The 27,604-nt window shown below is 43.2% G+C and overlaps 1 protein-coding gene across 2 annotated transcripts; it reads right to left on the bottom strand.

The window, feature by feature from the left end:
* Positions 1-318: 318 nt before the first annotated feature.
* On the bottom strand, positions 319-27,604 carry C12H6orf89 (chromosome 12 C6orf89 homolog). Of its 2 annotated transcripts, XM_068557093.1 has the most exons (9): positions 27,500-27,604; positions 24,130-24,221; positions 21,392-21,599; positions 20,731-20,944; positions 8,917-9,071; positions 8,647-8,786; positions 7,345-7,474; positions 4,348-4,471; positions 319-1,467 (listed from the first exon to the last, which is right to left on the bottom strand). In XM_068557093.1, exons 3-9 carry the CDS (start codon positions 21,578-21,580, stop codon positions 1,373-1,375), a joined length of 1,047 nt encoding a protein of 348 aa, XP_068413194.1. In that variant the 5' UTR covers positions 21,581-21,599; positions 24,130-24,221; positions 27,500-27,604; the 3' UTR covers positions 319-1,372. The 2 variants fall into 2 exon arrangements, with proteins under 2 accessions (XP_068413194.1, XP_068413193.1); XM_068557092.1 differs by lacking the exon at positions 24,130-24,221 and having other exon boundaries at positions 27,500-27,602.

Raw genomic sequence — 27,604 nt, 5'->3', positions numbered from 1 at the left:
TGCAGGGGTGCCTCCAAGGATGAAGACCCCATAAGGAGTCACACCCACCCTCTTCCCTCACCACTGTCTGCCTCTGGTCTGTAACTCGACACAGACACCTCCAGTATCTGTTTGATTTCTGCAGTTCAGAACCAGGGCTGCAGTGTGGTTTGCTTTTTCTTCAACTCGGCAATGGCACGATCAGAAGCCAGATTTTTAACAGAGTCGATAAAGGAATAATAATGGGAAAAAGGAAACAAGAAAAGAGTGTCCTTATTTACACACTTAAGACACACTAAAAGCACTTGGGGGAAACAATGAGCATAGTGAATCATCCAATCAAAAGAACATAATTTTATATTTTCACAAAAAATAAAAACACCTCACCTTGGCTCCCAGTACAGAGAGAAATCATTTCAAGACAGAGGGTCACACAGTCGTACGCCCAGCTGGCCAACACTTTGGGTCTGGAGTTCCTTCCCCAACCACATTACAACATCAGCTTGACACGTCTGTAAAACATCTTTCCTGCAGAATGTTGGACCCTAAAGATCAAACCCGGGGAGGCACCGTCTCCCCCTCCGAAGACATTTGATAAAAGCAACATAGTTGACAAGAGCAGTGCTGCCTCAGCAGTAAAGGGCGCTGGCCCATCCAAGGGAGGGGGACCAGGAGCCCAACTTCTGAGAAGCCAACCAGATAGGCAAGGGAGAAGGGGAGGGAGGGGAGAGGCATAAGAACTGATAGAATGGAGACAAGTATTACCTTAGGAATTACCATTTCAATTACAATCAGACTCCGACCTGGCATCGCTGATACTCCAAGAGCCATGGACACTGGGAAAGAAGTGCACTTCCTGAGTGCAGTTTGAGTGAACCTTTTTCACTGGTTCTAGATTCCATTCTGCTTGGGAAACCGCAATGACTTCTTTAATCATCCATGGCTTTCCAAAAGAAGTACAGGGTGGTGTGACCAGGAAGAGAGGACAGGCAGGCCCACCTGGTAGAGGATGGCTCTAAAGTCAGGACCTGGTGACTGCCCTCTCGTGGCCAGGGAGCCAGCAGAGGGGATCATGTCATGCAAGTGAGGGAAGGTATCAACTGTGCTCCCTGCCTGAAGGGCAGCCTCAAGGTTTCGGTGCCAAAAGGCCTGGAAGAGGCCTGTCTCTCACAGATGGGTATTGGCAAAGTCTTGGCCAAGCAGCTGGGCTGGAAGAGTTGGGAGGGCTGGGCTCTGGCCTTTGCCTCCAGCACACAACTGGCTCACACACGCATGCACAGGGCAGGTAACTAAGCAACCAACCCCTGGAAAGTGGTTTCATCGTTTTTTGTTTTTATTTTCCCCCTTTCGATCCGGTCTTCAGCTCTCAAACCTGTTCCTTTAGTTCTGTTTCCTACAGTTCTGAGAGGGTGGTTCCATCACAAATGACCAAAGGCTGGACCCCTCTGGCTATAATGTAGACCTTCCAGTGGGTGGCGCCAGCATAGCCTTGAAGGGAGACATGAACAAGGAAAGCATGTGAATGTCAGGCCTACCCGTGGGCACGAGCAAGGCAGGTCTGCCAGAGCTGCCCTCAGATTCACCTACAGACTCAGAGGCAATGCTTGCTCTGGAGGTCTTTTAGCTCTTCCTGGCATAAGTATCCCCAGTTATTATCAGTCCTCTCTGTAACCTGACATCCAGTGGGAGCCACTATGAACCAAAGTGCTTCATCACCAGCCCTCACCTGGGTAATTGTGAATCACCGTTCAGCAGGTTTACAAAAGCAGGATGCTCTAGATAAGGCTGATATGGGACATCAATTCTCAGGTCTCATTTTTTTCAGCAAGAAGATAGGACGGGTTCTGAGGGGCACCAGGACCCCCTATCCAATTCTCCTGAGGTTATACATAATATGGTCTCATTACAGAACATCCAGATTAACCCAAACCAGTATTTCCTGAATTGTATTCTGCAGACAGTAGCATCCCATAAAACAGTCCAAGGAAAAAGGGTTCCCTGGTCAAGTAAGTTTGAAAAACACTGGATTTCTCCAAGGCTTTTCAGAGCCTTTTGTACACTAATGTATACTATGTTCCGACAAGACAGGCATTTCCCAAAGTCAATGACTCAAGAGCCCTATTTGCCAAGGGTCTTTCCAAGGGGCTCCTGTTAGCCCCCTAGGGTCATGAGTGATCTGAAGAATCGATTAGGAAACACTGACCTATATCATTTGAGCGATAGGAATAGGCTAGGAAGGTAAAGTTAAACAATTTTAACACTTCAATAACTTCCTGATGGAAAAATTTCTAGAGAATGATATATACTACCCATCTTTAAACTGAGAGCGCTGAACGGATGTGCCCTCTACTTGGTGACTCCAGAAGGGTTACTACCAGCCGTGACTGTACCATCATGGCAGGTGTGTGGGCTCACCAGCATCAGCCTCTGATGCCTGACACCCACGTCATTCTTGAAAACTACGCCCGTCACAGGTTTTCTGGTGATCCCCTTCCCCTCAGCTTTCACAGGATAATGCTTATTTTGTCAAAAAACACAGAACCTGCTTGTCACAGTGCTATTCTAAAGGGTCTCTTAGGTGCAGGAGCTGCCACCTGTCCTACAGCCACTAAATTAGTCTCCTCCACCGTCAGGGTCTGCTTTCCTGCCCTCATTTTTCACTGTGGCAGCTGCGGCCACTGCTTCTATTTCTGCCGCTGCTTCAAGTGCCCACCGTCCTCCTCCGCCCTCTCCACCTCTACTCTTCTCCTGACTTGCCCGCTTCCCCTTGCTCTGGTCGGTCTCCATCAGTTCTTGACGTTCCTGTCATGTGCTGGCCTTCATGGACACTGCCGACCACACGGCTCCTTCCCCTCTGGTCAGCAATCTGCCGGTCACAGCACGACAAGCATCAGGCTCTGGATTTTAAGCTGTTCTGGACCAGGGGCAGCAGCCTTTGAGGCGTAAAGCTTCTTTGATCACTGCCACTCACCATCTTTTTTTCTTTTTCCCTAATTATATAATTGGCATTCTGGATGCTTCTGGGAGCCGAAAACATGGAATTTGGATAACTAAAGCGTCTCTGTAGTTGTCTGAACTGTCAGGCGTTTGTAGAACGTAAGACAGAAACTTTTTCAAGCACAACTACACACTCCAAACCCAGAATGCCATACAGACTTGTGCGGCGTCACTCCACTAAAGGAAGATGGTTTCGGAATAATTTCCACATAAGAATCCTCTTTTCTGCAGTAATTCTCAAGGGCCAGGGCAGCTGTGCTCCATTATCGGTTAATGCTTAATTTGTGCATTATTTTTATTTTTTCATTTTTAAATTGAAATAAAAGTTATGTAACTTGGTTGGGTTAAAGTTTGGCAGTTCGCAGTCTGCATCCGACCTCCAAATGAGGTGAGAGGTTTCTAGGGATTAGGGTCTTCCAAATAGATAAAATTAAAAGAAATCAACTGGAAAACCAGTCTGGGCTCTGCCAGGAACTCCAGGGCTCCTCTAGGTTTTGTGAGGCAAGAAAAACAAGGAGGGCGATGGTGATGCTTGCTGATTTATGTGCTTCTGCCAAGAAAATTCCACTGTCAAACTGACGGCTACTGACAGCAGTTGATTCAAGGCTGTTTCTTTGGAACGGATTTTTAGAATATCAGGTACAGAACAAGTCACAGTGCGAAACCATGGAGCCAAGGGTGAGTGATGACTGTGAGGCTGTGACCTGGCTGTGGGACCCACACGGAAGGTAGTATTTCCTTGGGTGGCTGCTGCCCTTACATACTGCCTGCATTGTTTTATTAGCAAAATGGGCACAGAAAGGGTTTCCTCAAATCTGAACTGTACCTCCTCTGGCCTGACTCAGTGAAAGGAGTCACTTAACACTGATGCTTTGCCTAACTGATGGTGGGGCCTTGAGGTGGTCACCTCTCCTCTCTGGATCTCAATCTCCTTATTCGTAAAATAAAGGATCACTCTAAATACTCCCCATAATAATTCTTTCTAAATTGAAATCTCTAAAGCCAATGGAGGGAATTCCCTGGCAGTCCAGTGGTTAGGACTCCATGCTCTCACTGCTGAGGAACTGGGTTCGATCCCTGGTCGGGGAACTAAAATCCCACAAGCCACGTGGTGTGGCCAAAATAAAAAATAAATAAAGCCAATGGACACATACATTCTAAATGTGCATATAAGACATTTCTCTCTGCTACATTTTCTCATTACTTCTCATTACATCTAAGCATAAATATTGACCTTTTTAATAAAAGAATGCTATTTTTGACTCTACTTAATGAATCTTTGTGAAGGCAATATTTAATTTTTAGAATGTTTTTTGAGTTAAAAAGTAAAAAGACCCTCCAGTGACCTTGCCCGCCGGGGGCTCCACCTACCAATATCCCCTGGCTCTAGTGGCATCGCCATGGACTGGCAATGTCTTCGGCACTGGAAGGGAGGGATGAGTTGCAACATGGCCTCGCCGCTGCCAATGGTAAACAGGTCATGCATCCTATGCATCTGGAGGAAAAGACATGGGGGAAGAAAAGGAAGGAAAGGAAAACAAAACAAAACCCCGGAGCATGGGACAGTAATACACAAAAACTCTTACACATATGGCTCTGAGCTTCCTCGCAGCCTAAGCAAAGAGGAAAACAGTACCAAGAACACAATTCACAGTTACTTCCAAAAGACAAAAACAAGCTAGTTTCTCCTAAGTATGGCATCTCCTGGTACTGAGACCAGGGTAAGATTTCTTCTATGGTTTTTCCTAAAGAGACATCGTGTAGTTTTGTGGGCAGCATCCTCAATGACAGCCCTGTAGCAGAAACGGCACGAGCTTCATAATTCACAACTATTTCTAGCCACAGTTTCAAAGTAGGTCAAAGGCAAAATATCTAATTGTATTTTAACAAAAGTCTAGCAGAGGCCAACACGTGGTGATCTAAATAGGCAATCTTCTGAGGGTCTGGTTTGACCCAGATAGACAGTTTGCATATCCTTTGGACAACGGTCCATGGAACATTATCACTTACTGTTAGGCTTCTGACAGCAGCAAGTTCAAGTTTATACTTTTTGGCAAGACTCAAGTGAGCAGATATATGATGCTACTGATTAAAAACTAATGACAGTAAGATCAGCCTCTGATTTTGAAAGCTAAGGAGATAACCAGGATATACCGCTACACAGGTAACTACTGCACTGCTGAGGGCATAATACTGCTACCAACAGGCATTAAGTGCAACCTGCTGTGTACCAGGTAGAGCCGTGAACCCTGGGGTTGGGGAGGGGCAGGGAGTAGAGATAAAGGGAGAGGTTGGTCTTGCTCAGGCTTCTCTTCCTGTCTAGATGGTGAGAGAAAACCCCTAGGGTCTCCCCTTCCCTCCCCTCTTCCCCCTCCTCCCAGCCCCTGCCCTCTAGGGAAACTCTTTATATGCCCTTATAAAGCAGGGGTAAGAAGTCTGACTCCCTGGGCCACGTCCTGGTTTTTCCTTCACCGCTTGGGTCCTCTAGAGCCTTGGGATGTGGCCCTATCTTCTCCTGCTCCCCAACCCTGGTCTCTCGGTTGCTCCCACAGGCCCTGGCCATGACTCTGTGTCCGTGGAAATGCTACAGCCATTTCAACTGCTGCTATAGTGACAGACGGAGGACTAGTGTCTTGAGCTGGCCTGTGACTGACTGGTAGTAACACTGGCAGAAGCCCTGACATATGCGGTCTTGAAAAAATCCCAGAAGACAAAAATAAGCGGATGTATCTCTGTTTCATATAGGCCTGAGAGGGGGTGGGACCATGCTCCTCCACATTCAGGATGAGGAGAAACTGACAACAGGATGGAGTGGGCCAGCCCTAGGCAACACCGTGGGGTGGGTAAAGTGGGCCTTGGAGCCCCTCACCTCTTCCCCCAGGGCCTCTCAACAATCAGCCCCTACTGCTTATCTTCTATCCCAAGGCTGCCTCTTGGATTCTGGGCCCACAGACATGTGACTTTACTGGGTCCAGGGCACAGGGATGTGGACCAAGGGCGGAGTAACAAGGCTGTGGAGGAAGGACAGCCTGGGCCAGGGTGGGGAACAGATGCTCTAAGAAATCAGACTCTCAGGATTTTTGCCTATTTGGGCCACTCCCCTTCCCAAAACATCCTTGAGAACTGCAACGAGATGACTCTGACAGGCGTCTGTGTAACTGTGTATTTACTCCTTTGGCTGGGCTCCTTGGTGTCCCTGTTAAGCAGACTGGTGAAATTAACTTAAGATTCAAGTGGGAAAACCCAAGATAAAGATCAAGGCCCTCACCCAGAATTATATCATAATTATGAAGACGAAATCATACTAGGGCCCCGAGTTCTAGCCGAAGACAGCAGGATAAGCTTCTTTAAAATCTGAGGCAACAGCCCAGCACCTCCACCCTACAGCTGGCAGACAGAAGTTCTTACTTCTAGATGAAATGATTGTTTTTAAAGGCTTTGAAATTCCTTTAACACGATTCAGCAAACTGGAGCCAAACAATAGTGTCAGGAGGTGAAAGACACAACCCAGAGTTGGTAGGGGTCACAGCTCAGCAAATTTAATTTTTTAATAAAGGAAAATTCATCCTTTTAATTATTCCAAACCAATCCAGGCTCAAAAACCTTCTTCAGGAATGAGACTCAAAAAAAGAGCAATTCAGAGAAAAGTAAACAGACACAAACACAGAACAGCTCTGCCCAGTCCGCTGGCCCCAGAGACGGTAAACGCGGGCTCTGGGTACTTGGCCACGGACTGAGGTGAGAACCACTGCCACACACGCTGGGCTGCCTGCCTCAGGCACAGGCTTGTCAACCCTTTTGTTCCCAAACCTCTCCATGCTCCCAAGCTTTTTGCTTTCCCGGTTCTCTATCTGAAGTTTCTCATTTGTTTTTTTCTGGGGAAAGCCAACCTGGGAGTGGAGGGTGAGGAGAGACCTCTTATTAACTTGTTGTGTCCTTGGGCAAATGATTTAATCTCTCTGGGGCTCAGTTTCCTTCTCTATAAAATGAGTAAGCTGGACTATTCATTTACATACTATTCATTCATAGTCTGCCTGCTTTCTACTTGGAGGTAGGGAAGTCAGACTAACGGGGTGCTCAGGACCCTTCAAATTTTAGGATTTTACTTCCTTTAATATAGAAAAGTAACTTGCCCCCAGGTGTTAAGGGCAGGAAATACATCTGCAAGGTCACTAGACTTTCTGTAAGCATGTCTTCAGTAAAAAGTCAGGTCTGTCGGCAAGCAGCAGGAGGAGAGAACTTTAGATTATGTGGGTGACCCCTCAATTCACCCCCTAAGTTGACATGCAGGGAAGGCTTTGATTATGACATCAGCCCAGGTACCAAATGAGAAAAATTCTAAAGCCAAGTCCTCTCAAAATTTCCTACCTTACTCCCCACAATAGGTTCTGGTTGCAGAAGGAAGCACTTTTTCAAGGAGGCTTCTTTTGGAAACGGCAGGTAGGTGAACACAGGAAAAAGCTCACGTAAAAGGTGTGATCTGTTCAGAGGTCTTCTCCTGTAAAATGTGTAAAAGAGAAAAATGTAGTTAAACTGGGCAAGCCAGCCTAACTCTGTGACTAACAGAGAGCTCGGCAAGGGTGGGAAAACTGTGGGCGGTGGGTGAAGAGGGAAAAATGTCAGGACGCTATCTGAAGTATTAGGTCCATGAAGAACAGTCATGCCAAATCAATTAATAGTAAAACGTACACACACACACAAACTCTACTGCCATGATCTGTCTGTGTGGGTGGGGTGTTTATAAAATCCAGCTAAAACAACATATAGAGGGAGAAGAGAAACACTCCATTCATTCTCTCTTGGCAAAGAGACTGAAGTAACAGCAGACAGGGCAAGAGACAAGAAGGGAGGAGGAGGAGGCAAAAATTGAGAACCTTCTGAGGTGGAGCAGCATGAAGTAGGAAGCCTGTATCAGCCTGTTACACCGAGTATTTGATCATGTAAATAAACGACAAATTTAAAGAAAGGCAGAAGCACAGAAATCATCCGACAAAAGGCCTGAAAAAGCAGTTTTAATTCTCTTTGGAATGGTTCTAGAAGTAAACTGGCCTTCCTTTTCTTTCTAGAAAGCAACTTTCACCTGAAGAAACAGACCATGTCTTCTATAGGACACACCAAGGAACAAGGAGATAGACCTGGGTTTCAATCCTGGCTGGGTGACCTTAAGCAAGGTACTTAACCTCTCTGATTCCCACTTTTCTGATCTGAAAAACGACAGTGATAATTCCTACTTCCCAGAGCTATTATGAGCATCACCAATGAGTAACAGATACTAAGCACCAAGGCACACAGCCTGGCTGCCAAGGAATAACTTTCCCTTTTATTCTTTGTGCTCTCTCTGCAGTCCTCAATGCTCAGGACCCACTCAGCATAAACACAAATGCTAAACACATACTTTAGAAGTAAATTATGAGTCTATCAGGCAATCTCGGTGTCCACCACAGTGGTGCCCCTCTTGACACACCTCTTTGGACTCACCCACTTTCTCTCTCATCAAGTTTGCAACAGTGCACTCCTGAGTATCATTTGACTTGAAGGGTGTATTGTAAAGTGCTTGCACAGTGCTGGGCATAGCAGCGTCTTGGCAGCAATTATCTATAGTACCGTTCTGACATTTGGTCTGCCCCCTCTCTGCACACATGCACGCTGAGCGGCCCTTTCCACACTCACCATGGGTAAGGAAACGGGAACCACCGTTCAGGAAAGCAGCGCCACCACTTGGTGAAAAACCCTTCGGTGAAGCCTTCTGTCACCTCAGGGTACTGGCACAAAAAACGCTGAAGCCCCTCAGATGACAGGGGTTGTCCGGTCTTGGCAAGGCAGAAAACAAAAGTGCAACAAGACAACATGGAATTACTAATCACGAATGTCACAGCGCTTGATGCTTCCTAGCCATTAAATGGGTAGTCGATCAGTGGGAGAATCTGCCTTCTTGCTCACCTTGATCACCAGAGGATGGAGTCTCTCAAATTTCCTTGGGGTATCTTCCAGGAGCATCACCTTGAGGGGTAATTTCTGGGCACAGCCGGTGCAGTTGGCAGGGATGGGGTCCGACTCATTCTGCTCACAGTCATTTGTCCACCAGGGGTCAAAGTCTGAGAGAGGAAGGGATATGGAGAAAGCAGACAGAGCAGGTAAATCTAGTCGCCACAGCAATGGAAGCAGAAAGACATAAGAACAATTTTAAAAGCTAACAGTGATAAGCGCATGTGACCTCTGAAAACGTACATATCAAATACATTAACCCCAGAGAAGGGAACAGAGGGCTTAGGGGACAGAGGTGGAAAGGAGAGGTACTTTTCTCTGTATACTCTTCTAGGCTTTGTGGAAAATATTTTTTTAACACATACAAGTATCTCCTAAGTCAAATCAACAACTGAAGTCGAACAGTTTGAGGAGCTATATTCAGAGACATGGGATTGGAGATGCAGTTCTTCCACTGTTTTCTAACCTGCAACCCATAGGTCTGACCTGGCTACAGCACATGGGGGAGGGGCAGGCAGGAAGGGTGGTCCCATCATCAGTGATGAGCCCCTCTGCATGCACGTCTTCTGACACCCTAGGCCCTGGGTTCACAAGTACAAGTGGAGGCCAGAATGGCTCTGGGAAGGAAAACTGAGAAAAGGGCACAGACAGAAGGGATGGAAAGGAGAGACAGGACTTTTTAGGGGCCCGTCTTTGGAGTAGAGTGAACTGCATCTGCCCGTTAGCACTCTGTCCGAGCTCAGGGTGGGTAGTGGCTACTAACCATGGTTTCTAGCCCCAAGGACTGCAGGTTGGTCAGAACTAGAAGAATGCCCCATCCAGACCCTGATGTGAGAGCTTGCTGGCTCCCCACACCTTTCTCTGGTCCTTCTCTGAGGGGTTGGCTCTGTTTCTATGCAGCTCTTCTCAGTTTCTCTGCGTTCCTTCCCGTTGAGACTATTCTGTTCATAATATTATTACACTATTTCTTGTTTGCTTCCTGTTCCGTTCTGGGTTTCACCTGTGTTCTCTGAAATAGATGTTTCTTTCTTTCTTTTTTTTTTTTTTTTTTAAGATGAATTTTCCCCCAATATTTTATTATGAAAGATTTCCAGAATACAGTAAAGTTGAAAGAATTTTACAGTAGATATCAGTATATCCACTACCTAGGTTCTACCGTTAACATTTTACTGTGCTAGTTTTATCATATATCTATCACTGTTACTTTATTGCTTACAGAAGGGATTTAGAGAGACAAGTAGTAGCTTTCCAAGCAACAACTTCCCGTTCTGAGTCATACATAAAAGTTAAAGTATAGTAGACAGTACTGTATTGGTCAAGAAAGAGTTGTAACTGTTCACATGTGTTTCAAACAAGTGGGGCTTTTCAAATACCTCAACTAACAAATCACCATCTCCCTTTAGTTCATTTAAATGTTCCTATTTTTACTCATTTGATTAGTAGTAAAAGAACTGAGGTATTTAATGTTAAATTGCTTTATATTAAATCATTACATATAATTGAGTTTGTGATTGACTTTATTCACAACTAATCCTAAGGGACCAGATACAACACAACCATATAGCACTTTAATTTTAGTATTTGAAGCATACATGCTGGAAGGCTAATGTAACATAGCAGGTCTTTTGAGTGGCCATTGTTGACTGCCCAGAATCCCAACATCTCAGTTTTGTTGAATCTGCTATAGTTAATAGAGAACATTTCATGTAAAAAAATATGCTAGAGAATTGAGATAGATGTTTCTGATAAACTCTAATTTGAATCCAAAATGTTTCACCAGATGGTTTCTGATTAAAACCCAATGGAGGGGCTTCCCTGGTGGCGGTGGTTGAGAGTCTGCCTGCCAATGCAGGGGACATGGGTTCGAGCCCTGGTCTGGGAAGATCCCACATGCCGCGGAGCAACTAGACCCGTGAGCCACAACTGCTGGGCCTGCGCGTCCGGAGCCTGTGCTCTGCAACAAGAGAGGCCGCGACAGTGAGAGGCCCACGCACCGCAATGAGGAGTGGTTCCCACTCGCCGCAACTAGAGAAAGCCCTCGCACAGAAACGAAGACCCAACACAGCCAAAAATAAAAACAAACAAACAAACAAACAAAAACAACCCAATGGAAACCCAATCAGGAGAGAGCCTACAACAAAAGACAACAACCAAATGTGGCCGAAATGAAGTCAGTTCTTTAAACCAATAAACACACGTGGAAACCGACTCTTAAGCACAAAACATTTTCTGTAGCCAGCAGAAGGCAGCAGTAGGAGAAATCCTCATCGGGGGAGGGCTGTGTTTGTTCTCAGCACGTCTCCTGAGCATCCTCCATCTCCTGCAGACAGAGCCTGTGTTTCCCTGAGGCAGCTGCCACCCACTGTTCTCATCCAGGGGACTACGCACACCTTGGCACACACAGTGTTCACCGTGAGCCTCCAGGGGCAGCAGAAAACCCTTTCGTGGAACCTGTTCCAGTGGCACACTGAGGCTGCAGTTACGCTTTTTTTTTTCAGTGGCATACTCAGGCTGCAATTAAATTTTTTTTTCCCTTCTGGAATATTTTCAAATGTTCCTTATTAGAGGTCAAATATGATGAATTCTTGCCAAAACACAAGAACTCCGGGTAATGGACATACAATGAGGCATGAATAATCATAACAACATGTTACAATTATACAGCATTTCCGTTTCCAAAGTACTTGTGAGGGAGGGGGTAGGAAGGGGAAAGAAAACTAACGTGCTCAGCGCCAAGCCCAATACGAGTCATTTTTGCAGGTAATGTATCGTTTACTCTTTACCACATAATTACTGAGGAGGCATTGCTATTCTCATTTTACAGATGAGCAAACTGAGACTGAGAGGCAAGAGGAATTACCGAGGCACCTGGGTGCGGTGGGAAGAGCACAGAGGATGCGGTGGGGCGGGGATAAGAGGACAGAGGCTGCTGAGGAAGACTGTGATGAGGACTTCTAGGGCTTCCTTCTAGGAAGGTTATTCTGGATTGTGACTAGGGTGTCCTGGAAGAGAAAGGCTGGGAAGAGGAAGACCCGGTTATACTTTGTTTTTGTCCTTTTTTGGGGGAGGGAGGGGTTGTACTGTGATGAGAAGTGAAGTACGAGAGTCTTTTTTCTTTTTTTTAAATTTTTTTTTTTGGCCGCAATGTGCAGCATGTGGGATCTTAGTTCCCCAACCAGGGATCGAACCCACACACCCCTGCACTGGAAGCACGGAGTCTTAACCACTGGACTGCCAGGGAAGTCCCTATAACGAGAGTTTTAACTGAGGCAGTGGGCTTGGGAAGAAAGGGGTGATTCCAGAGGCAGTGATGACACAATCAATGGTTCTAAGCAGCACTATGGAGAATGTCTGTGCAGGCTGAGATGGCGCAAGAGCTCCTCATCTAAAGGAGACACTGGAGAGCTGCATATATTTATCATCACAATTTTCTGTAGTCATGTGTCATATTCCAAATGAATCAAATAATGATGACAATCTTCCCAGGAGATAAGAGTAAAGTGTGAGGAGAAATTCTTCTAATTTATACAAAGGTGCTTCATGGGCTAATAGCAGGCAGTTCTGAACCTAAGGGTATCAAGAGATTATTTTAACTGTAATTTATTTTAGTTTTATTCTGAGCTTTAGATATTCTTGGGATTAACAGGTAGAGATATGTGAAAAGCAGGTGGAGGAAGAAAACCCAAAGAAAATCAAGAAAGGAAGAGAAAACAATAACAGATAATTTAACAAGGTGGCAGAACACAAGATAGAGATCTCTAGACATGTAAACATCAATAGTGTTCTGACACTGCTGACCATAATCATTTAAAAATGGAAATGGAAAATGATCTCATTCATAAAAACTGGCAATAAATTTAACAAGAAAGGTAAAACTATAAAATTTTACTGAAGGATGTAAAATAAGACCTAAATAAACATATCATACCATGATCCTCGATGGGAAGACTAAATATCATAAAGATGTCAAGTCTATTCAAAAAATACATATATGAACCTTAATACAACTTGGATAGAATCCCATCAGAGTCTCTTATTGGTGAAGGTGGGGATGGGGTGGGGTTGTGAGGACGGCATTCTAAAGTTCATTTAGAAGAGAAAGTGTGTGAGAATAGCAACAGGCAACAACCCGCCCCCTGACAAATTAACTCTGGGAAATATTTAAGTGCCAGAAGGCATGCTGGGGTAATACAAATGAATCACGAAGTATGGTCACTGCTTAAAATCTACAGCAGATACTCCTCTCAGGCACAGATACAGTCAGAGGCTATATTAAGAGCCTCATGTGACAGACACTGGGCAGACTGTGGACCTGAGGACCCTCACCTCTGACTGCTCATGGGTCACTGGAGAGCTCGAGCCTCTCTTTGTGCCACGCATGAGGAGGGCAGGACTAGAGGGAAAGGGCATTGCTTTGCTCTCTCTGTGTAGATAATATGAACAAGTAGTTCACGAAAAATAAATACAAATGGCCTAAAAGAAACACATGAAAAGACATCCAACTCCACTAAAAGGTGACTTAAAGTGAGATACCACTTTTCAGTTTCTTGACTGGCAAAACAATGGCAACATCCAGTGTTGATGATCTACATATGCTGTTAGTGTTAGTTAATGAAAGTTACACATTGGTGTAAGTTTATGTAGATAATTTGTTAGTATTTATTAAAATGTAAAATGTGCATGCTCTTTGACCCAGCTATTCTACTTCCGAGAATCTACCTTACAGAAATAATAGTATATGTATATAAAAGTGTGTGTATATGAATGTCCCAAGTCTTTTTTTTTTTATAGTAGTAAAAAATCTAGAAACTGTTCAATTATGGAATACTCACAGAATGGAATAATATAAAATCCTGAAAAATGTGTATACTGGGTTGAATAGCGTCCCCCTTAAAATTCAAGTCCTTCTGGAACCTCAGAAGATGACCATATTTGAAAATAGGGTCCTTGCAGATGTAATTAAACATGAGGTGATACTGAAGTAGGGTTGGTCCTAAATTCAATCTAAATGGTGTCCTTATTAGAAGAGGAGAGGACGCACAATGACACACAGTGGGAAGATGGCCCTGCAGAGATGGGGACTGGAGTTATGCTACCACAGCTAAGGAATGCCAAGGATTGATGGCAACCACCAGAACCTGGAAGAGGCAAAGAAAGATTCTTCCCTAGAGCCTTTGAGAAGGAGAAGAGCCCTAAAACACCTTGATTTTAGACTTCTAGCCTCCAAAACTGTGAGAAAATTAATTTCTATTGTTCTATTCTAACCCACCTGGCCTTTGGTACTTTGTTACGACAGCCTTGGAAACTAATACAACGTGTCTAGCCAAAACTATGGACATAAGCCCTTTCTTGCATGTGTGAATCAAAAACTATTTTATATTTATAGATATTAAGTATAGCTATCTGCACAGCCATGGAAAAATTCAGAAAGATGTATATCAAATTATTACCAGTGGTTGCTTGGGTGGAAGAGTTAGAGGGATAGAGGTGAGAAAATTCACTTCATTAAAAGTATATTTTTAAAAATCAAAAATCTCATACCTCTTTTTTTGTCTTTGTATGTAAGCATTTTTTTTTTTTTTCTGGCTGTGCCGCGCGACATGTGGGATCCTAGTTCCCTGCTAGGGATTGAACCCTCACCCCCTGCATTGGAAGCACAGTCTTAACCACTGGACCGCCAGGGAAGTTCCTGTATGTAAATGTTTTATGTATTTTCCAAATAAAAATGTCTTTGGAGAGAATTCCCTGGTGGTCCAGTGGTTAGGACTCCACATTTTAACTGCCGAGGGCCCGGGTTCAATCCCTGGTCAGGGAACTAAGATCCTGCAAGCCGCGCAGCATGGCGGGGGAGAGGGGCGGAATAGATATATGTATATGTATAACTGAATCACTTTGCTGTACACCTGAAACTAACACAACATTGTTAACAACTATGCTTCAATATAAACTAAATTTAAAAAAAAAAAAGGTCTTTGGAGACCATGAAAACTCAAGCTGAGATTGTTAACTTTTAATGTAGAGTTCAGTCATCTTGCAAGGCAGGCTCCTGGAGAGGTACCTGACAGGAGAAGAGGCACTGTGGCTAGGCTGGCGGCCAGCCAAGGAAGAGGGGAGTGATGAGGAAAAAGGATCACTGGAAAGGGGTAGTTTATACCATCCATCTGAATTAGGGGAGCACACTGCAAGAGGAAGAGCTACTTTTGATTTCTCTGCAGGCTTCATCCTCAAGGTGGATAAAGAATGTGCTCATATTTGGTCTGAGGGACTGAGGAATGGCCAGGCAGTGAGTAGGGGGCAGTGTACAGTTGGGGCTCTTTCTCCCCTTCTCACAGAATTTCCAAAAACAAGAAGTGCCCCGACTTCAACTTGGCCTCCATCTATCTGAAAAGATTTTATCTGACGTGTGCACTATACAACTGGCTGAAGCCAACATACCGCAGAGTGATCAAAGTCCCATGCTAGAAAACAGCCAGTAGCACACAGCAGACCATCCCATGCCACCCCAGGCCACAACTTTTCTTCAATTACCTAACATGCTGCATCTCACTCCTCTGCAGCCCTCCTCTGCTTCCATCCACTCCTCCAGCACCAGACAGAAAGGCCAGTGGAAGCTGGATAGCGATTTCCTAACTTTCTTTTGATTTCCAAGGCTTCTTTATGCAAGATATCCTTCTTATACTAGCTATTTCATACTAAAAAAATGTGTGACAAAGAAGTGAAACTGCACGTCTAAGAGTTCAATAAAACGCCATGGTCTGTATTCCAAATTCTCACCGTGATTATGGAATCATTTTGCTGTCTGAGGTGTCAAAAACGGTCTTGCAGACAAAACACAGCCTTGAAGTTAAGAAAGGCAGAAACTGTAACCGCCCAGCCTTCTCTGCAAGTTGGGCACTCTGCAGAACAATGGTGAGCCAAGCCTGTCAGGAGGCTTCCTGGTGCCTGAGAGTTGTTTACAAAGAAAACGCACTCAGGCTGGCTCGCTGTGGACAACCATAACATACTCCGGAATTCTAAGTGGAGAGGGTCCTTTTACACAGACTATTAATCTGGTGAAAAGCAAAAAGCAAAAAATTAAAAAATAAAAAACAGATTTCTTTCCAGGACCAAAAAAACCTCCCTCTGGGTAAAAAGGATAGAGAAGAAGAAAGGCACAAAGCCAAGACTAGCTCTGCAAGAGCAGGGGGACTGTTTTGTTCACTGCTCTGTTGAGAACAGTTCCTGGTGTACAGCAGGGTCTGAATACACACTCACTGAATGAATGAATGAATGAAACCTTGACTTTTCAGAAGCTTTAACAATAGGATTAAGTCCATGGGGAGAAAAATCAAACAAGTAATCTGAACTTGGAGAAACCTCAAAATAAGGATTAAATAAATATAACCTCATGATTTCTTAGATTTCTCATATTAGAAACGTATCCAAGAAAACCCTGCAGAAGTCCACGACAAAGTCTCTGTGACTTTCGCTGGTACGTGCTCGGTATTTAATCAGGCTACTCTCCAGCAGCTTGTTTTGCTTAGCACTTCTAGCATCCTGGGCATGAGGCAGGAGTGAAGTCTTGACCTTGGCCAGGCCCCCTGCATGGGTGGTAACAGGCCCAGAGCCACTTTCGTACACCGTAGGGATGGAAGGAGCCCAAGAAATCATCTGGCCAACAGCTGTGCCTTCAGGAAGCAACACGTTTGAACCATTCCAAACCAGAGAGTCCATCTATTTTTATAAGTTCTCCTTGTATAAAAATTTGTCTCTAAACGTGAGACTTTGGGCAAGTTAGTCAACCCCCTTGCTCATCAGCTTCCTCATCTTTGAAATGGACATAAAAATATTAACTACCTTACGTGACTGCTGTGAAGACTGAGGAATGCACGGCACAGTATACGGCACAGTGCCAAGTATACTGTAAGTGCCCGACTGAGCTGTTATCACTTTACTCTTTTATTTGTAAATAAACAGGTCCTAGCATTTCACTTTGAGCACTGGCCTGGACTCTAATTCTGATTAGGTCCTTACCTTAGTTCTAAGTCAGTGAATGATCTGCTATTCCCCAAACTCCTTGATATTGGTAGATCCACTTCAACCTTCCCTTGAAAGTTCATGGGTACATAAAGTTCCAATTATGCAGTACAGATACAGAGATGCAGCTTCTCATTGTATGTGAGGCCTGTCCCAGGCCTCCTCAGTATATATGCATGTTACAATTACAAATTATAAATGCCCCAAGTAAACAAAATAGTTGGGCCTAACATTCTGGAACCTGGCTTGAATGAGGGCAGAGGCAGCAGGCAGTAAATGTAATATGCTAGACTAGAGTAAAGAAACTAAGGTTCAAGTGCTAGTCTGTCACGTTTAGCTGGGTAAGCAAGCTATTTCACCTCTCCTGGTTTCAATTTCCTCTTTACAAAACAGGGGTATGGGGCTTCCCTGGTGGCACAGTGGTTGAGAATCTGCCTGCCAATGCAGGGGACACGGGTTCGAGCCCTGGTCTGGGAAGATCCCACATGCCGCGGGGCTACTAGGCCCGTGAGCCACAACTACTGAGCCTGCGTGTCTGGAGCCTGTGCTCCACAACAAGAGAGGCCGCGATAGTGAGAGGCCCGCGCACTGCGATGAAGAGTGGGCCCCCGCTTGCCACAACTAGAGAAAGCCCTCGCACAGAAACGAAGACCCAACACAGCCAAAAATAAATAAATAAATAAATTAATTAAAAAAACAAAAACAAAAACAGGGGTATGTACCAGATCAACTCTATAAAGTTCCTTTTGAGCTCTAAGACTCAATGATTCCACGGAAGGGTGAAAGCCAAGAGGGTGGCTGGCAGGGTCAAAGCCGATATAAAGATATGAGGCCAGGGGCGGGGGTGGGTAAGAACTAAGAATGTGAATGTGAAGAGAAAACTGCAGGTTAATAAGAGAAAGGACTTAGTCAAACAGTAAGTCAAACCTTACCTATAAGGGTGCAGACTGGGAGGATGAACTGGGCTGAATGCCTAGAAAAGACTAGTTCAGGAAAATTCTAAAGGGCCAATGGCTTGGAGGACCGTTTATTTTTGGACGTGCAGTACCAGCCAGAAAGAACCTTATTTCTTCGGGGACTAGGGAGCTGAGAGAAAAGGCATCTGGTGACCTGAAAGAAAGAGTGTTGAACTCCAAAATCAAACTTAAAGCCAGACTCTTCAGGTATACCATGTAGCTACAAACTACTCATATCAGAGGTTAAGAGCTCAGACTCTGAAGATGGGCGGCCTAGGTTCAAATCATGGTTCCATGACTAACTAGCCTTATTAGATCAGGCAAGTGAGCTAATCTCACTCTACTTCAGTGTCTTCATCTGTAAAACAGACATAAAACCAGAACCTACTGCATAGGGATATTGTAAAGATCAAATGAACCAATATATGGAAAGCCCTTTGAACAGGGCCTGGCATCTGGTAAGTACTAAATAAGTCAGCTTATTTATTTTCTGCTGCAGAGTGGGATGTTCACTGCAGAGTCACTTCATTCACTCCATGAAGAGGAGTTAGGGGCAGGGTATCCTACCCAAGGCTGAAACTTAGAAAAAGAACAACTTCTGTTGCCTTTTGTTCCCTGGTTAGAGTCAAGCAGAAAACCCACCAGTGGTCAGGAAGAAACCTAGCAGCACTGGAGGTGGTGAATCTGGTAGGTCACTGCTGCTCCCTGCAAGGAGTGTCAGATGATCCCCGGGAGCATTAGGACAGCCCTTAAGGAAACAATATGGTGGAGGGCTTTCCCATGGGAGCTACATTCACTTTACATTCTCCCTCGACATTTACTTTAAAGGTATTGCTAAGTAGTCCTAACTGAAAGGCAGCTGCTTTTGGGTACCATGACAATAGGAATGATTTATATATTTTTTACTTTTCTGGCCCTCTTTCAGGCCCAGCAGTTTGCCCTTCTTATACCTAGTTCTCCCCAATATGTTTCTATTCACCACTTACATTATTATGCATTCTTAAGTTTCCTTCCAAGTGCTATGCAAAATGCTGTTAGTTTTACATGTCTACAGCTTCCCAGAATTATCACACATAGGAAAATAGGGTGCAGTATCTCCACTTACAAGTAAAAGCAGCACTTTAATAGAATCAACAACATTAAAGACCTAAAACCACACCCTTCCAATGCTCTCTCTTTACAAGTGAGCTCTAAGGACTCATTTTTATTTCCATCTGCAAGGCAAAATATTCATTTGGAGTGGCCAAACAACCTGGCTTGTTGACAAGACACCTATGTTTCTTGACTTTTTAAACTCCGATACACAGAATGAGCAATCACTCTCCACTGACTATTATTGCTTAACTCAGCAGTCTGTGGAGATGTACTTTATAAGATGGGGAGAAAGAAAGTGCCATCAACCTGGTCCTAAAAATTGTTGACTTCATCTCATGTGCCAAAGAGTAGAAAATGACTTTAGGGAGGCTGTGAGGGGAAGACAGGAAAGGAGGCTGATGCATCCGAGGAAGCAGCACAGGCTGGCCTGACTGACACGTTTCTCTGGCTCTTTCCCCTACATGCTCTGGACCTTCCTGATAGGAGTTGGAAACTTCATTTTTTTGAGCTCTGTTGTTTCAAAAACAACCTCCCCAGTAAATACAAGAAAGTTATATATCTGGAATTTAAAAGTTTAAATACATAAGTTGATTTTTTTTAAAAACTTACGAGGCTGGGTTTTTGTTTTACAATGTTCCCTTCCTCTGATTTTGATATAATTCTGGAAACCTTTCCATGATTTCCTCAAGTGTACAAAAATAGCTTTCAAAGGAGACCCAAACGAGGTGATGATTTTTATGACTGATTAGGTCTTGGCTTAAAAAGTAGCATTATGATTATAAAGCTTAGTTTCAACTGCTAAATTTTTTTTTGAAAACAACACTGAAGAGAAAACATACTTCCTCAACAGTTATGCTGTTGAGGAAGTATGTTTTCTCTTCAGTGTTGTTGGTTTCAGAACACAGTTATACAGAAAGTTCTATAATCCATTTGTGATATTAACTTACATATTCCTTCATACAGGCAAATAAGATAAAGACTAAGATAAAACAATAAGAAATGAATAAAATAAAATCCCCAAATAATATCCCTTTATTCTTTCTCAAAAGTAAATTTCGAATCTTACCACATTACACTATTCTCAAAAGGGAACTCCTCAAATGGTCTATTGGACCAGGAATTCCTATGCTATCATTGATGCATTGTTACTAAATTTAAGTGCTTCTTAAATTCAACTTATTGGCAAAATTGTACACTTAGGAGCACTACGTAGTGAACTGTGAAACAGAGAGAAAAGACTCAATTGAAAGAGAGGGATATACCCAGACAAAAACCTAGCCAACAGGCTAAGGACTATTAGAGGATATGGACTCAGATGCTTTCAATAAACCAATAGCTATTTATTAAAATATCTATTATGGATAGGGATCACAGGAGAGAAAACAGTAGAGTAAGATACATTCAAATCCCTCCTATGAGCAAAAACACTCATCCCCATCACGTGTGTTTTATAATCAGGGGGCTTGAATTTGGCTCCACCCGGTGTGTTTCTCTGACAAGCTTCTTCATCCTCTGAGCCTCAGTTTCTCAATCTGCAAAATGGGGTAATAAAACCCATCCCATAGAGTTTCACTAAGGATTGAATTAAATGAGGCAACACAGGGAAAGTGTCTCTCATTAGATGTCAGTAAATGTTATTTCCTTTCTCATGATATACTGCTAAGAAAGCCGTAACTAATAAGTAACAAATGCAGTATTCTACCTGGAAAGGGTCTGTCTGCATCACCCCCATGCAGAGGAACTCCCTTATTTTCTGGCATATACTTCTTGGTAATGGGCAAAGACATCAGCCGGATGTGATGGATGAGTGAGCGCCAGGAATGAGCTCCAGAAAGCACTGGTTCAGGTGGTAATGGGCTGAAAGGTTGAATCACAAAGTAGGCAGTGAGCAAGATTAATCCCAGGGTTACGAGGACCTACAAGGAAAGACAGGAAATGGATTAATAATTGTCACAGCTAACAAAATACTTTTAGGCCAAGGGAAAAAAACAGGCATCTTCTACTATTTCCAGTGTGCTTTAAGAACTAATCCATTTACATAAACAAGCCACTGACATTCACTTCTGAAAGCATTTAAAGCTTGAGAACTGCAAGGCTTACCAAGTTTTTATCATACAGACCAGGGGCTATGTTCATCATTTAAAAATATACACAGATACAGTTAATGACAAATACACAGCTTTCATCTAGAACATTTAACAAAGTAGTCAAATTTGTTAATAACACATCGCAACAAAGAGTAAAGGCCAATTTATTCATAGAAAAACCAAGGTTCAGTGGTGGCATCAGTCAACAGTAATATTTGGGGAGAATGTTGAAGAGTTTGTGCTCTAAGCTATTTCCAAGTCAGAACACATTTTTACCTTGTACACAGCTAGAAGGAGGGGATACTGGGGTGGTCCCCTCTGAGGTTCATTCTTTTCCAGCAGCTGTCTGATAAATTTTTCAATTGCTTTCTCTGACATGCCACACTGATGGCCCGTCTGTCTTACCAAATCAACAGTCTCTGAAAGTTTGTCATAAATGCTGAGCTCATTAGCAGCAAGATCCATGTCTTCTAACACAAAATCCCTGAGAGAGAAAGAAAATGAATGCAAAAAGAAAGATGGTTTCTTTAAAGTACTTCCTCCACAAAGTTACTTCCTTTAGAACAGTGCTTTTTGACCAGCTTTTTGACCACCTGTGGGGAAGGACCAATTCTTCTGTAAAACACAATGAATACATTGAGACAATGTCAAGATGCAATACAAGTATTTAAGTGCTTTTTAATTGTGGGCTAGTAATAAATGGTTCACAGGCCAGCACTGGTTCCCAAACACTTTGAGGAATACCTGTCCAGAGCACAATAAATCCCTAATGGGACTCAGAAACACTAGTGCCATCCAAAATGATTTCTGAAACCAATCACAGGAGATCCGCTACCGGTAATTTACTAAAATTAAAACAAAATGGAATATGGAAAGTGTTGTTGACTAATTATTTCTTTCCTTTCACATCAGATGAACCTTTTAGCAACACAAGGGGAGGAACTTATCACTGAAGGCAAGATTTACTGAGGAACACACTGATATGCTTTATTCCTGACAGAGCAAGAATTTCAGACAACACAAAACCATGGCATGGTAGCGCTTCAGACTTAGCAGGTTGCAGTCCTCATGCTCTTCTGCAAATACAATCTTAGACAATAAAGGGCATTCTGTTTGTATTTTACATACTTAAAGGCCTAAGACCTATAACTCATTTCAAAATTCAATTTGCATTCTCATAGTTATTTTAAAGCCAGATTGTTTCACAGTAGCCATAGAATTGAAGGCAAAAACTAAAGGCAAAATAGAATTCTCTCTGTATCATGTTTCACAGTGGCTACAGAATAAAAGACGAAAACTAAAGGCAAAATAGAATTCTCTCTGTATCATTTGTAAAATGAAATAAAAAAGTTATTTTTAAAAAGTGCTTGTGCTACGGAACAATGTTTTTCTTCATTTATAGGAGGAAAAGCAGTGCTTGGGATCTATGCTCTCTTCTGTTGGTTGGGTTTTGTTGTTGTTGTTGTTATTTTCTTGTGTTTACATTGCAGAGGGTCCTCTTATTTCACATAGTTCATCCCCAAGGTGTTGCTAAGATCAAAAAGCACTGACATGGTACAACTATTTCTTCAGTAAGGAGATGCCGCCCCCTGTAGAACAGAGGACAACAGTCACGAAGCTCCAGCAGAAGAAGACGTCTACACTGCTACCAACCAGCACACATCCCGGCATAGCTCCTCTTCTAACAATGCCTCCTCTAATGACTCCTTCCCTTTGGTCCTCTTTCTATTAACCTTTTACTTCACTAGTTCTTAACTGTGCCTGCACATTAGAATCACCTAGAGCGCTTTTAATGAATGCTTATGCCAGGGCCCCAACCCAAGACCAACTAAATCAGAATCAGACTTCTAATGGCGGATTAACAGGCAGGTAATCTAGACTTCGGGGATTGGGGGAGGGAGGGAGGAACCCCACATTAAAGGGGACACATCCCTTCTTCAAACTCTCTGCCGTTGCTCAAACTATTTTTTTAAGACCACAAAGGCCTTCATTTCAAGGTTCAGGTAAAAGGATGGTGAAAACTCTTAGTTTAAAATGTGTAGTTTTGTGAATTCCCTGGCGGTCCAGTGGTTGGGACTCAGTGCTTTCACTGCCAGAGACACAGCATTTTCCTGTTTAAGTGAACAAAGATATTCCAAGCAAGCAAGCAAGCTACAATAAATTATCCAACAATACCCAGTCAAAATCCATTAAAACTCAGTAGAGGACCAGAAAAGGAAAGCAGTGGGAATTCTAGAAAAAAATTCCAGTAAAAAACTTTATAAAGTTTTGAGAGATGGGGGCACCTGTAGGTATCCTCAGGGAGAAGAGAACGTCACATTGGTGTGCACTTAGGGGCACCGTTAAGGGGAAAGAGGTGCAGGTGAGGTTAAAAGGAGAACCAACTATCATCGGTTTTGAAGACTGTTTCACAATCTTTGTAAACCTCTGCCCACTTCTGATACACATAAAAATCTCATTAAACTCCCAGTTTGTGTTGCAAATAGGGTTTTTTTTTTAATTCAAGTACACAATGATAATATGATATTGAATACATACATTTTTTGCAAGCTGTACATCCTTCTTCTCTGAGATTCTGACACATTTCTCAAGTTATCAGAAGGGTAGTTACTAATAATTTAGTCAAGTTTCCAAGAGCACGTGGAGGTCTTGATAATAAGCCTTCCTTTTGCCTTTGGTAAGATCAGTGGTTCTCAACTGGGGGCAACTCTGCCCCTGAGGGGATATTTGGAAAGTCTGGAGACATTTGTGATTGTCACACTTGAGGATACTACTGGCATCTAGTGGCTATGATGTTAATTAAATGACAAAAAAATCTTGTCCCTTTAGGTCAGATTATAGAGCAGCTCCCTTGCTGCGATCTGCTGAGAGTCAACCCTCAACACGACAGTTTGTATTAAGAACAAAAACAAAAAACTTGTCCCTTAAAGAAAAACACAAAGTCATGGCTAAGCATCAAGTATACTCATTTAGACTGAGTGAAATCAGCTGAAGCTTGATGGCAATCCCTTTACCTCCAGAAAGAAGGTCCAACTCTGGCAGAAATGAGCTTTGCCACAGAGGGAAGTTCCGATGAGTGAGCTTGACTCTTAACAGTGGCTTATACCTGCAAGGGCACAGGCAGAATCACTTGCAGAGTTGCAAAAATCAAGGTATCATGCACCACCTTGGATATACTGAATTGCCAGAACCTTGGGAATGGGACCCAGGTGCAGAAGATTTCAAACCTCTTCCCTGCTGATTACAGACACACCCCCCAATTAGGAGACATTGCTGTGGAACAGTGGAATCTCAACTGGGGTGATTCTGCTCCAGAATCATAGCTATTAAAATGAATAATTCTCTAACATCACCTAATATCTAGTCCACAGTCAAATTTCCCCAAAGGTCCAAAAAAGGAAAGAAAGAAAGAAAGAAAGAAAGAAAGAAAGAAAGAAAGAAAGAAAGAAAGAAAGAAAGAAAGGCAAGCCATGTAGCTTTTTAGAAGTCTAGGATCCAACCAATGATCACATTCTCACAGTGAGCTGTCATGTCTCTTTGGTCTACTTAAATCTACAATAGATGCTGGTGTGGTTTTTTTTTTTTTTTTTCTCTTTCTGGCCTTTTATGACATTGATATATTTGAAGCAGGAATCCCCACATCTTTAAACATATTTCTACTTATTCCTATCTTCACCACTTCTAGTTTCTACCATTAAAAAAAAAAAATCCTTCCTCTTCAGATTTCCAGAGCTCATACTCTTCCTCCCTTCAGAGCCAAGCTCCCTTAAAAAAAAAAACAAAAAAAACAGGTATCACTTCACCTTCTTGTTTCTCAGGTCACCATTCGTTTCTGACCCCCTCATGCCACTGATACTGCTCCCACTAAGGTCACCAAAGGCTTTCTACACATGCCAAGTCCAAAGGACGTTTTTTCAGTTACCACCTTATCTGACCTCTCTGCAGCAGCTGCCATTGCTACCCATTATCTCCCTCAAGGGCTCTCAGACCTTGGCATAATTCTTTTGTTCTCTTCTGAGTCTATGTCCCGGAATGTTGGTATTCATCACGGTTGTCCTTGACCGTCTCATTCCCTCCATGGCTTTAACCACCAGCTATTAGTGATTTCCAAATCTCTTCTCCAGTCTAGAACTCTCTCCAAAACTCAAGACCCATCTATCTAACTATCCACCAGACACCCTGGCCCAAATTTCCTATAGTCCCCTATATGTAATGTGTTCCTAACTGACTTATTATTTTTCCCCTGCAAATCATTTCTCCTACTATATTCCTTTACTTAATTAATGGAAACACCAGTTCTCCAAATTTAAAACCTCTCCTCCTGCTTCTTCATCCCCACTGATGAACCAATCACCAAATCCTCAATTCTACATCCTGTATAGCTCTCACATTCATCACCTCCTCTTCAGCTCTACATAAGCGGCAGTCAAGGCCCTCAACATCTCTCCCACAGACCATCACGAAGATATACTTAATCTCTATACTTCCAATCCTCTTTCTCCTTTCTGATCCATCCTCTACAAGTTATTTTTCTAAAACACAAATTGATGCACATTGCTCATCTATTTAAAGCACCCTCCTTGACTTCCCATGCCCTGCTAGGGAACAATTTAGCATGGTGGTTAAGAACACAGGCACCAGAGTTAGAAAAAGATGAATGCAAATACTGGATTCTCCATCTACTGCGTGGCCATGAGTCACTGTTTACCCTCTTTAAGCCTCAGAGTTTTCATTTATAAAATGAGGATAATTGTGTCTTTCCAACCATGTTGTTAAAGGATTATAAGGTGATGTATCGAAAACATTTGTCTCAATACCCAAATTAAATACTTAATAATTATTATAAGATGAAGTCCAAATTACTTAGCATGGCCCTTTATGATCTGGTTACTGCCTACCTGTTCAGTCTCATTTCCCATTCCTCCCTCACAGTCTTCATTGCCATACTATTTCACATCTTTTTGCTTTTGTACACATAATTTCCTTTGCTTACAAAACGTAGCCCCCAGTGCTTTGTCCAATGACTGAACGCTATCCCAACCTTCATTTTTGCCCTATGAACCTTAAACACAACTCTATCATTTTGTATTACATCTATTTCCTTGTCTTCCTCTCACACTAAATTGTTTCTTGAAAGCAGAGATAAGTGGAGAAAATAACAACACAAATGACATGGAAATTCACCTCAGAGACATGGAACCTTATCAGTGTCTGTTGAACAAATTTATAGAAAGGACCTAAAGTGATCATTCTGTTCTCAAACTAATTTGATGTGACTCATGGTTCATTTATTTTACTTTTTCTTCTTATTTTTTAAAAATACATCAGCCTAATGAGAGGTTAGGTGAGCAAGTTTGGAACTTTACACTTGGATATTTTTTTGTGGAGTTTTAGAGCAGCTGTGGAAGAATAGGGATTCAAACTGGGTCTTGAAAATTGTTTTGGTCCAAAGCAGAAAGGGCAAACAGGGCCTGTGGTATTCAAGCTGGGCGACGTGAACTTCAGTCAAAACTTCAATGTAGCAAAGCTAAATTTGGTTAAGGCATGTTGTTCCTTAGAGGGAAACTGTGATAACTCAAGCTCAAATAAGCAAGCTTATTAAGGGAGAGATGCCCAAAGAACATTTCACCATGGGAACAACTAAATGAGCAAACAGAAAAAGCCAGAATAATAAGTATCTGGGAATAGTCTCTATTATAAGAAGACGACCAAATACTTTAAAAGAAGTATACTGGCGAATACCAAGGCTATGCAGGCTCTTAGACGAGAAAAAGTGTGGCTTGCAGAGTTAATGGTCTTAAAATAGTACGGGCAACACGAGGCAGGCAAATTTCCCTGTTCTAAAAGGAGATTACAAACAGTTCATTTACTTGGGTCAATAAACCAAGTCATATTCCTTTCTAAAATCCGAGATGCCATGTTTATCATATACCAAGATCACACTTTAAAAAAAATTCCCTCCCTAACAATTATTAGAAAAAGATGTTTCGTAGGGGGGCGGGGAATCTACTCTCAACCTACCAAAAAGGAAAAAAATTAGAAATCTGTCAAAAGGGCAGTGAAATCTAGACTTCGCTAGCACCGCTGTGTTGGACACTGCTGTGACGCCCGCGAAACAAGTTCAATTAGGGTCGAACTCGCTTTGCTCTCCCCGGCAGAGCCAAGGAAAAAAAGAGAAGTCACAAGGGAATCGACCCCGGGGGAGTTGCTGGAGGATGCCGTCAATCTGCAAAACGCCAAAGGCTCAGAAAAGGGGTCAGCGCAGGGGCAGGAGTGGCAGTGGCCCCGAAAGGTGGGCTGCGCGAGGATGTCATAGACGGGTGCGGTGACGAGGCTGTCACGAAGCTGCCTCCCCCCTCCCGGCCTCGTGCCCCAGTCACTCACATGCGGGGCCCGCGCCCCCTCGGGCTCCTCCCGCCTCGGGGACAGTAAACCGCCGGGCGTGGAGTCTAGGCCGACAACTTCCTGCTTCCGGGCGCACAACCCGGA

Source organism: Eschrichtius robustus, chromosome 12 (genome assembly GCF_028021215.1).
Source record: "Eschrichtius robustus isolate mEscRob2 chromosome 12, mEscRob2.pri, whole genome shotgun sequence".
NCBI classification, from domain to species: domain Eukaryota; kingdom Metazoa; phylum Chordata; class Mammalia; order Artiodactyla; family Eschrichtiidae; genus Eschrichtius; species Eschrichtius robustus.
Note: the sequence above shows the minus strand (reverse complement) of the source record. Positions and strands in the feature narration are given on the sequence as shown.

Coding starts and splice junctions, on each gene's coding strand:
- C12H6orf89 (XM_068557092.1), bottom strand. Junction 20,945..21,391: donor TCCTTCTAGCTGTGTACAAG/GTAAAAATGTGT, acceptor CTTTCCTTGTAG/GTCCTCGTAACCCTGGGATT. Junction 8,787..8,916: donor TCCATCCTCTGGTGATCAAG/GTGAGCAAGAAG, acceptor TGCCTTGCCAAG/ACCGGACAACCCCTGTCATC.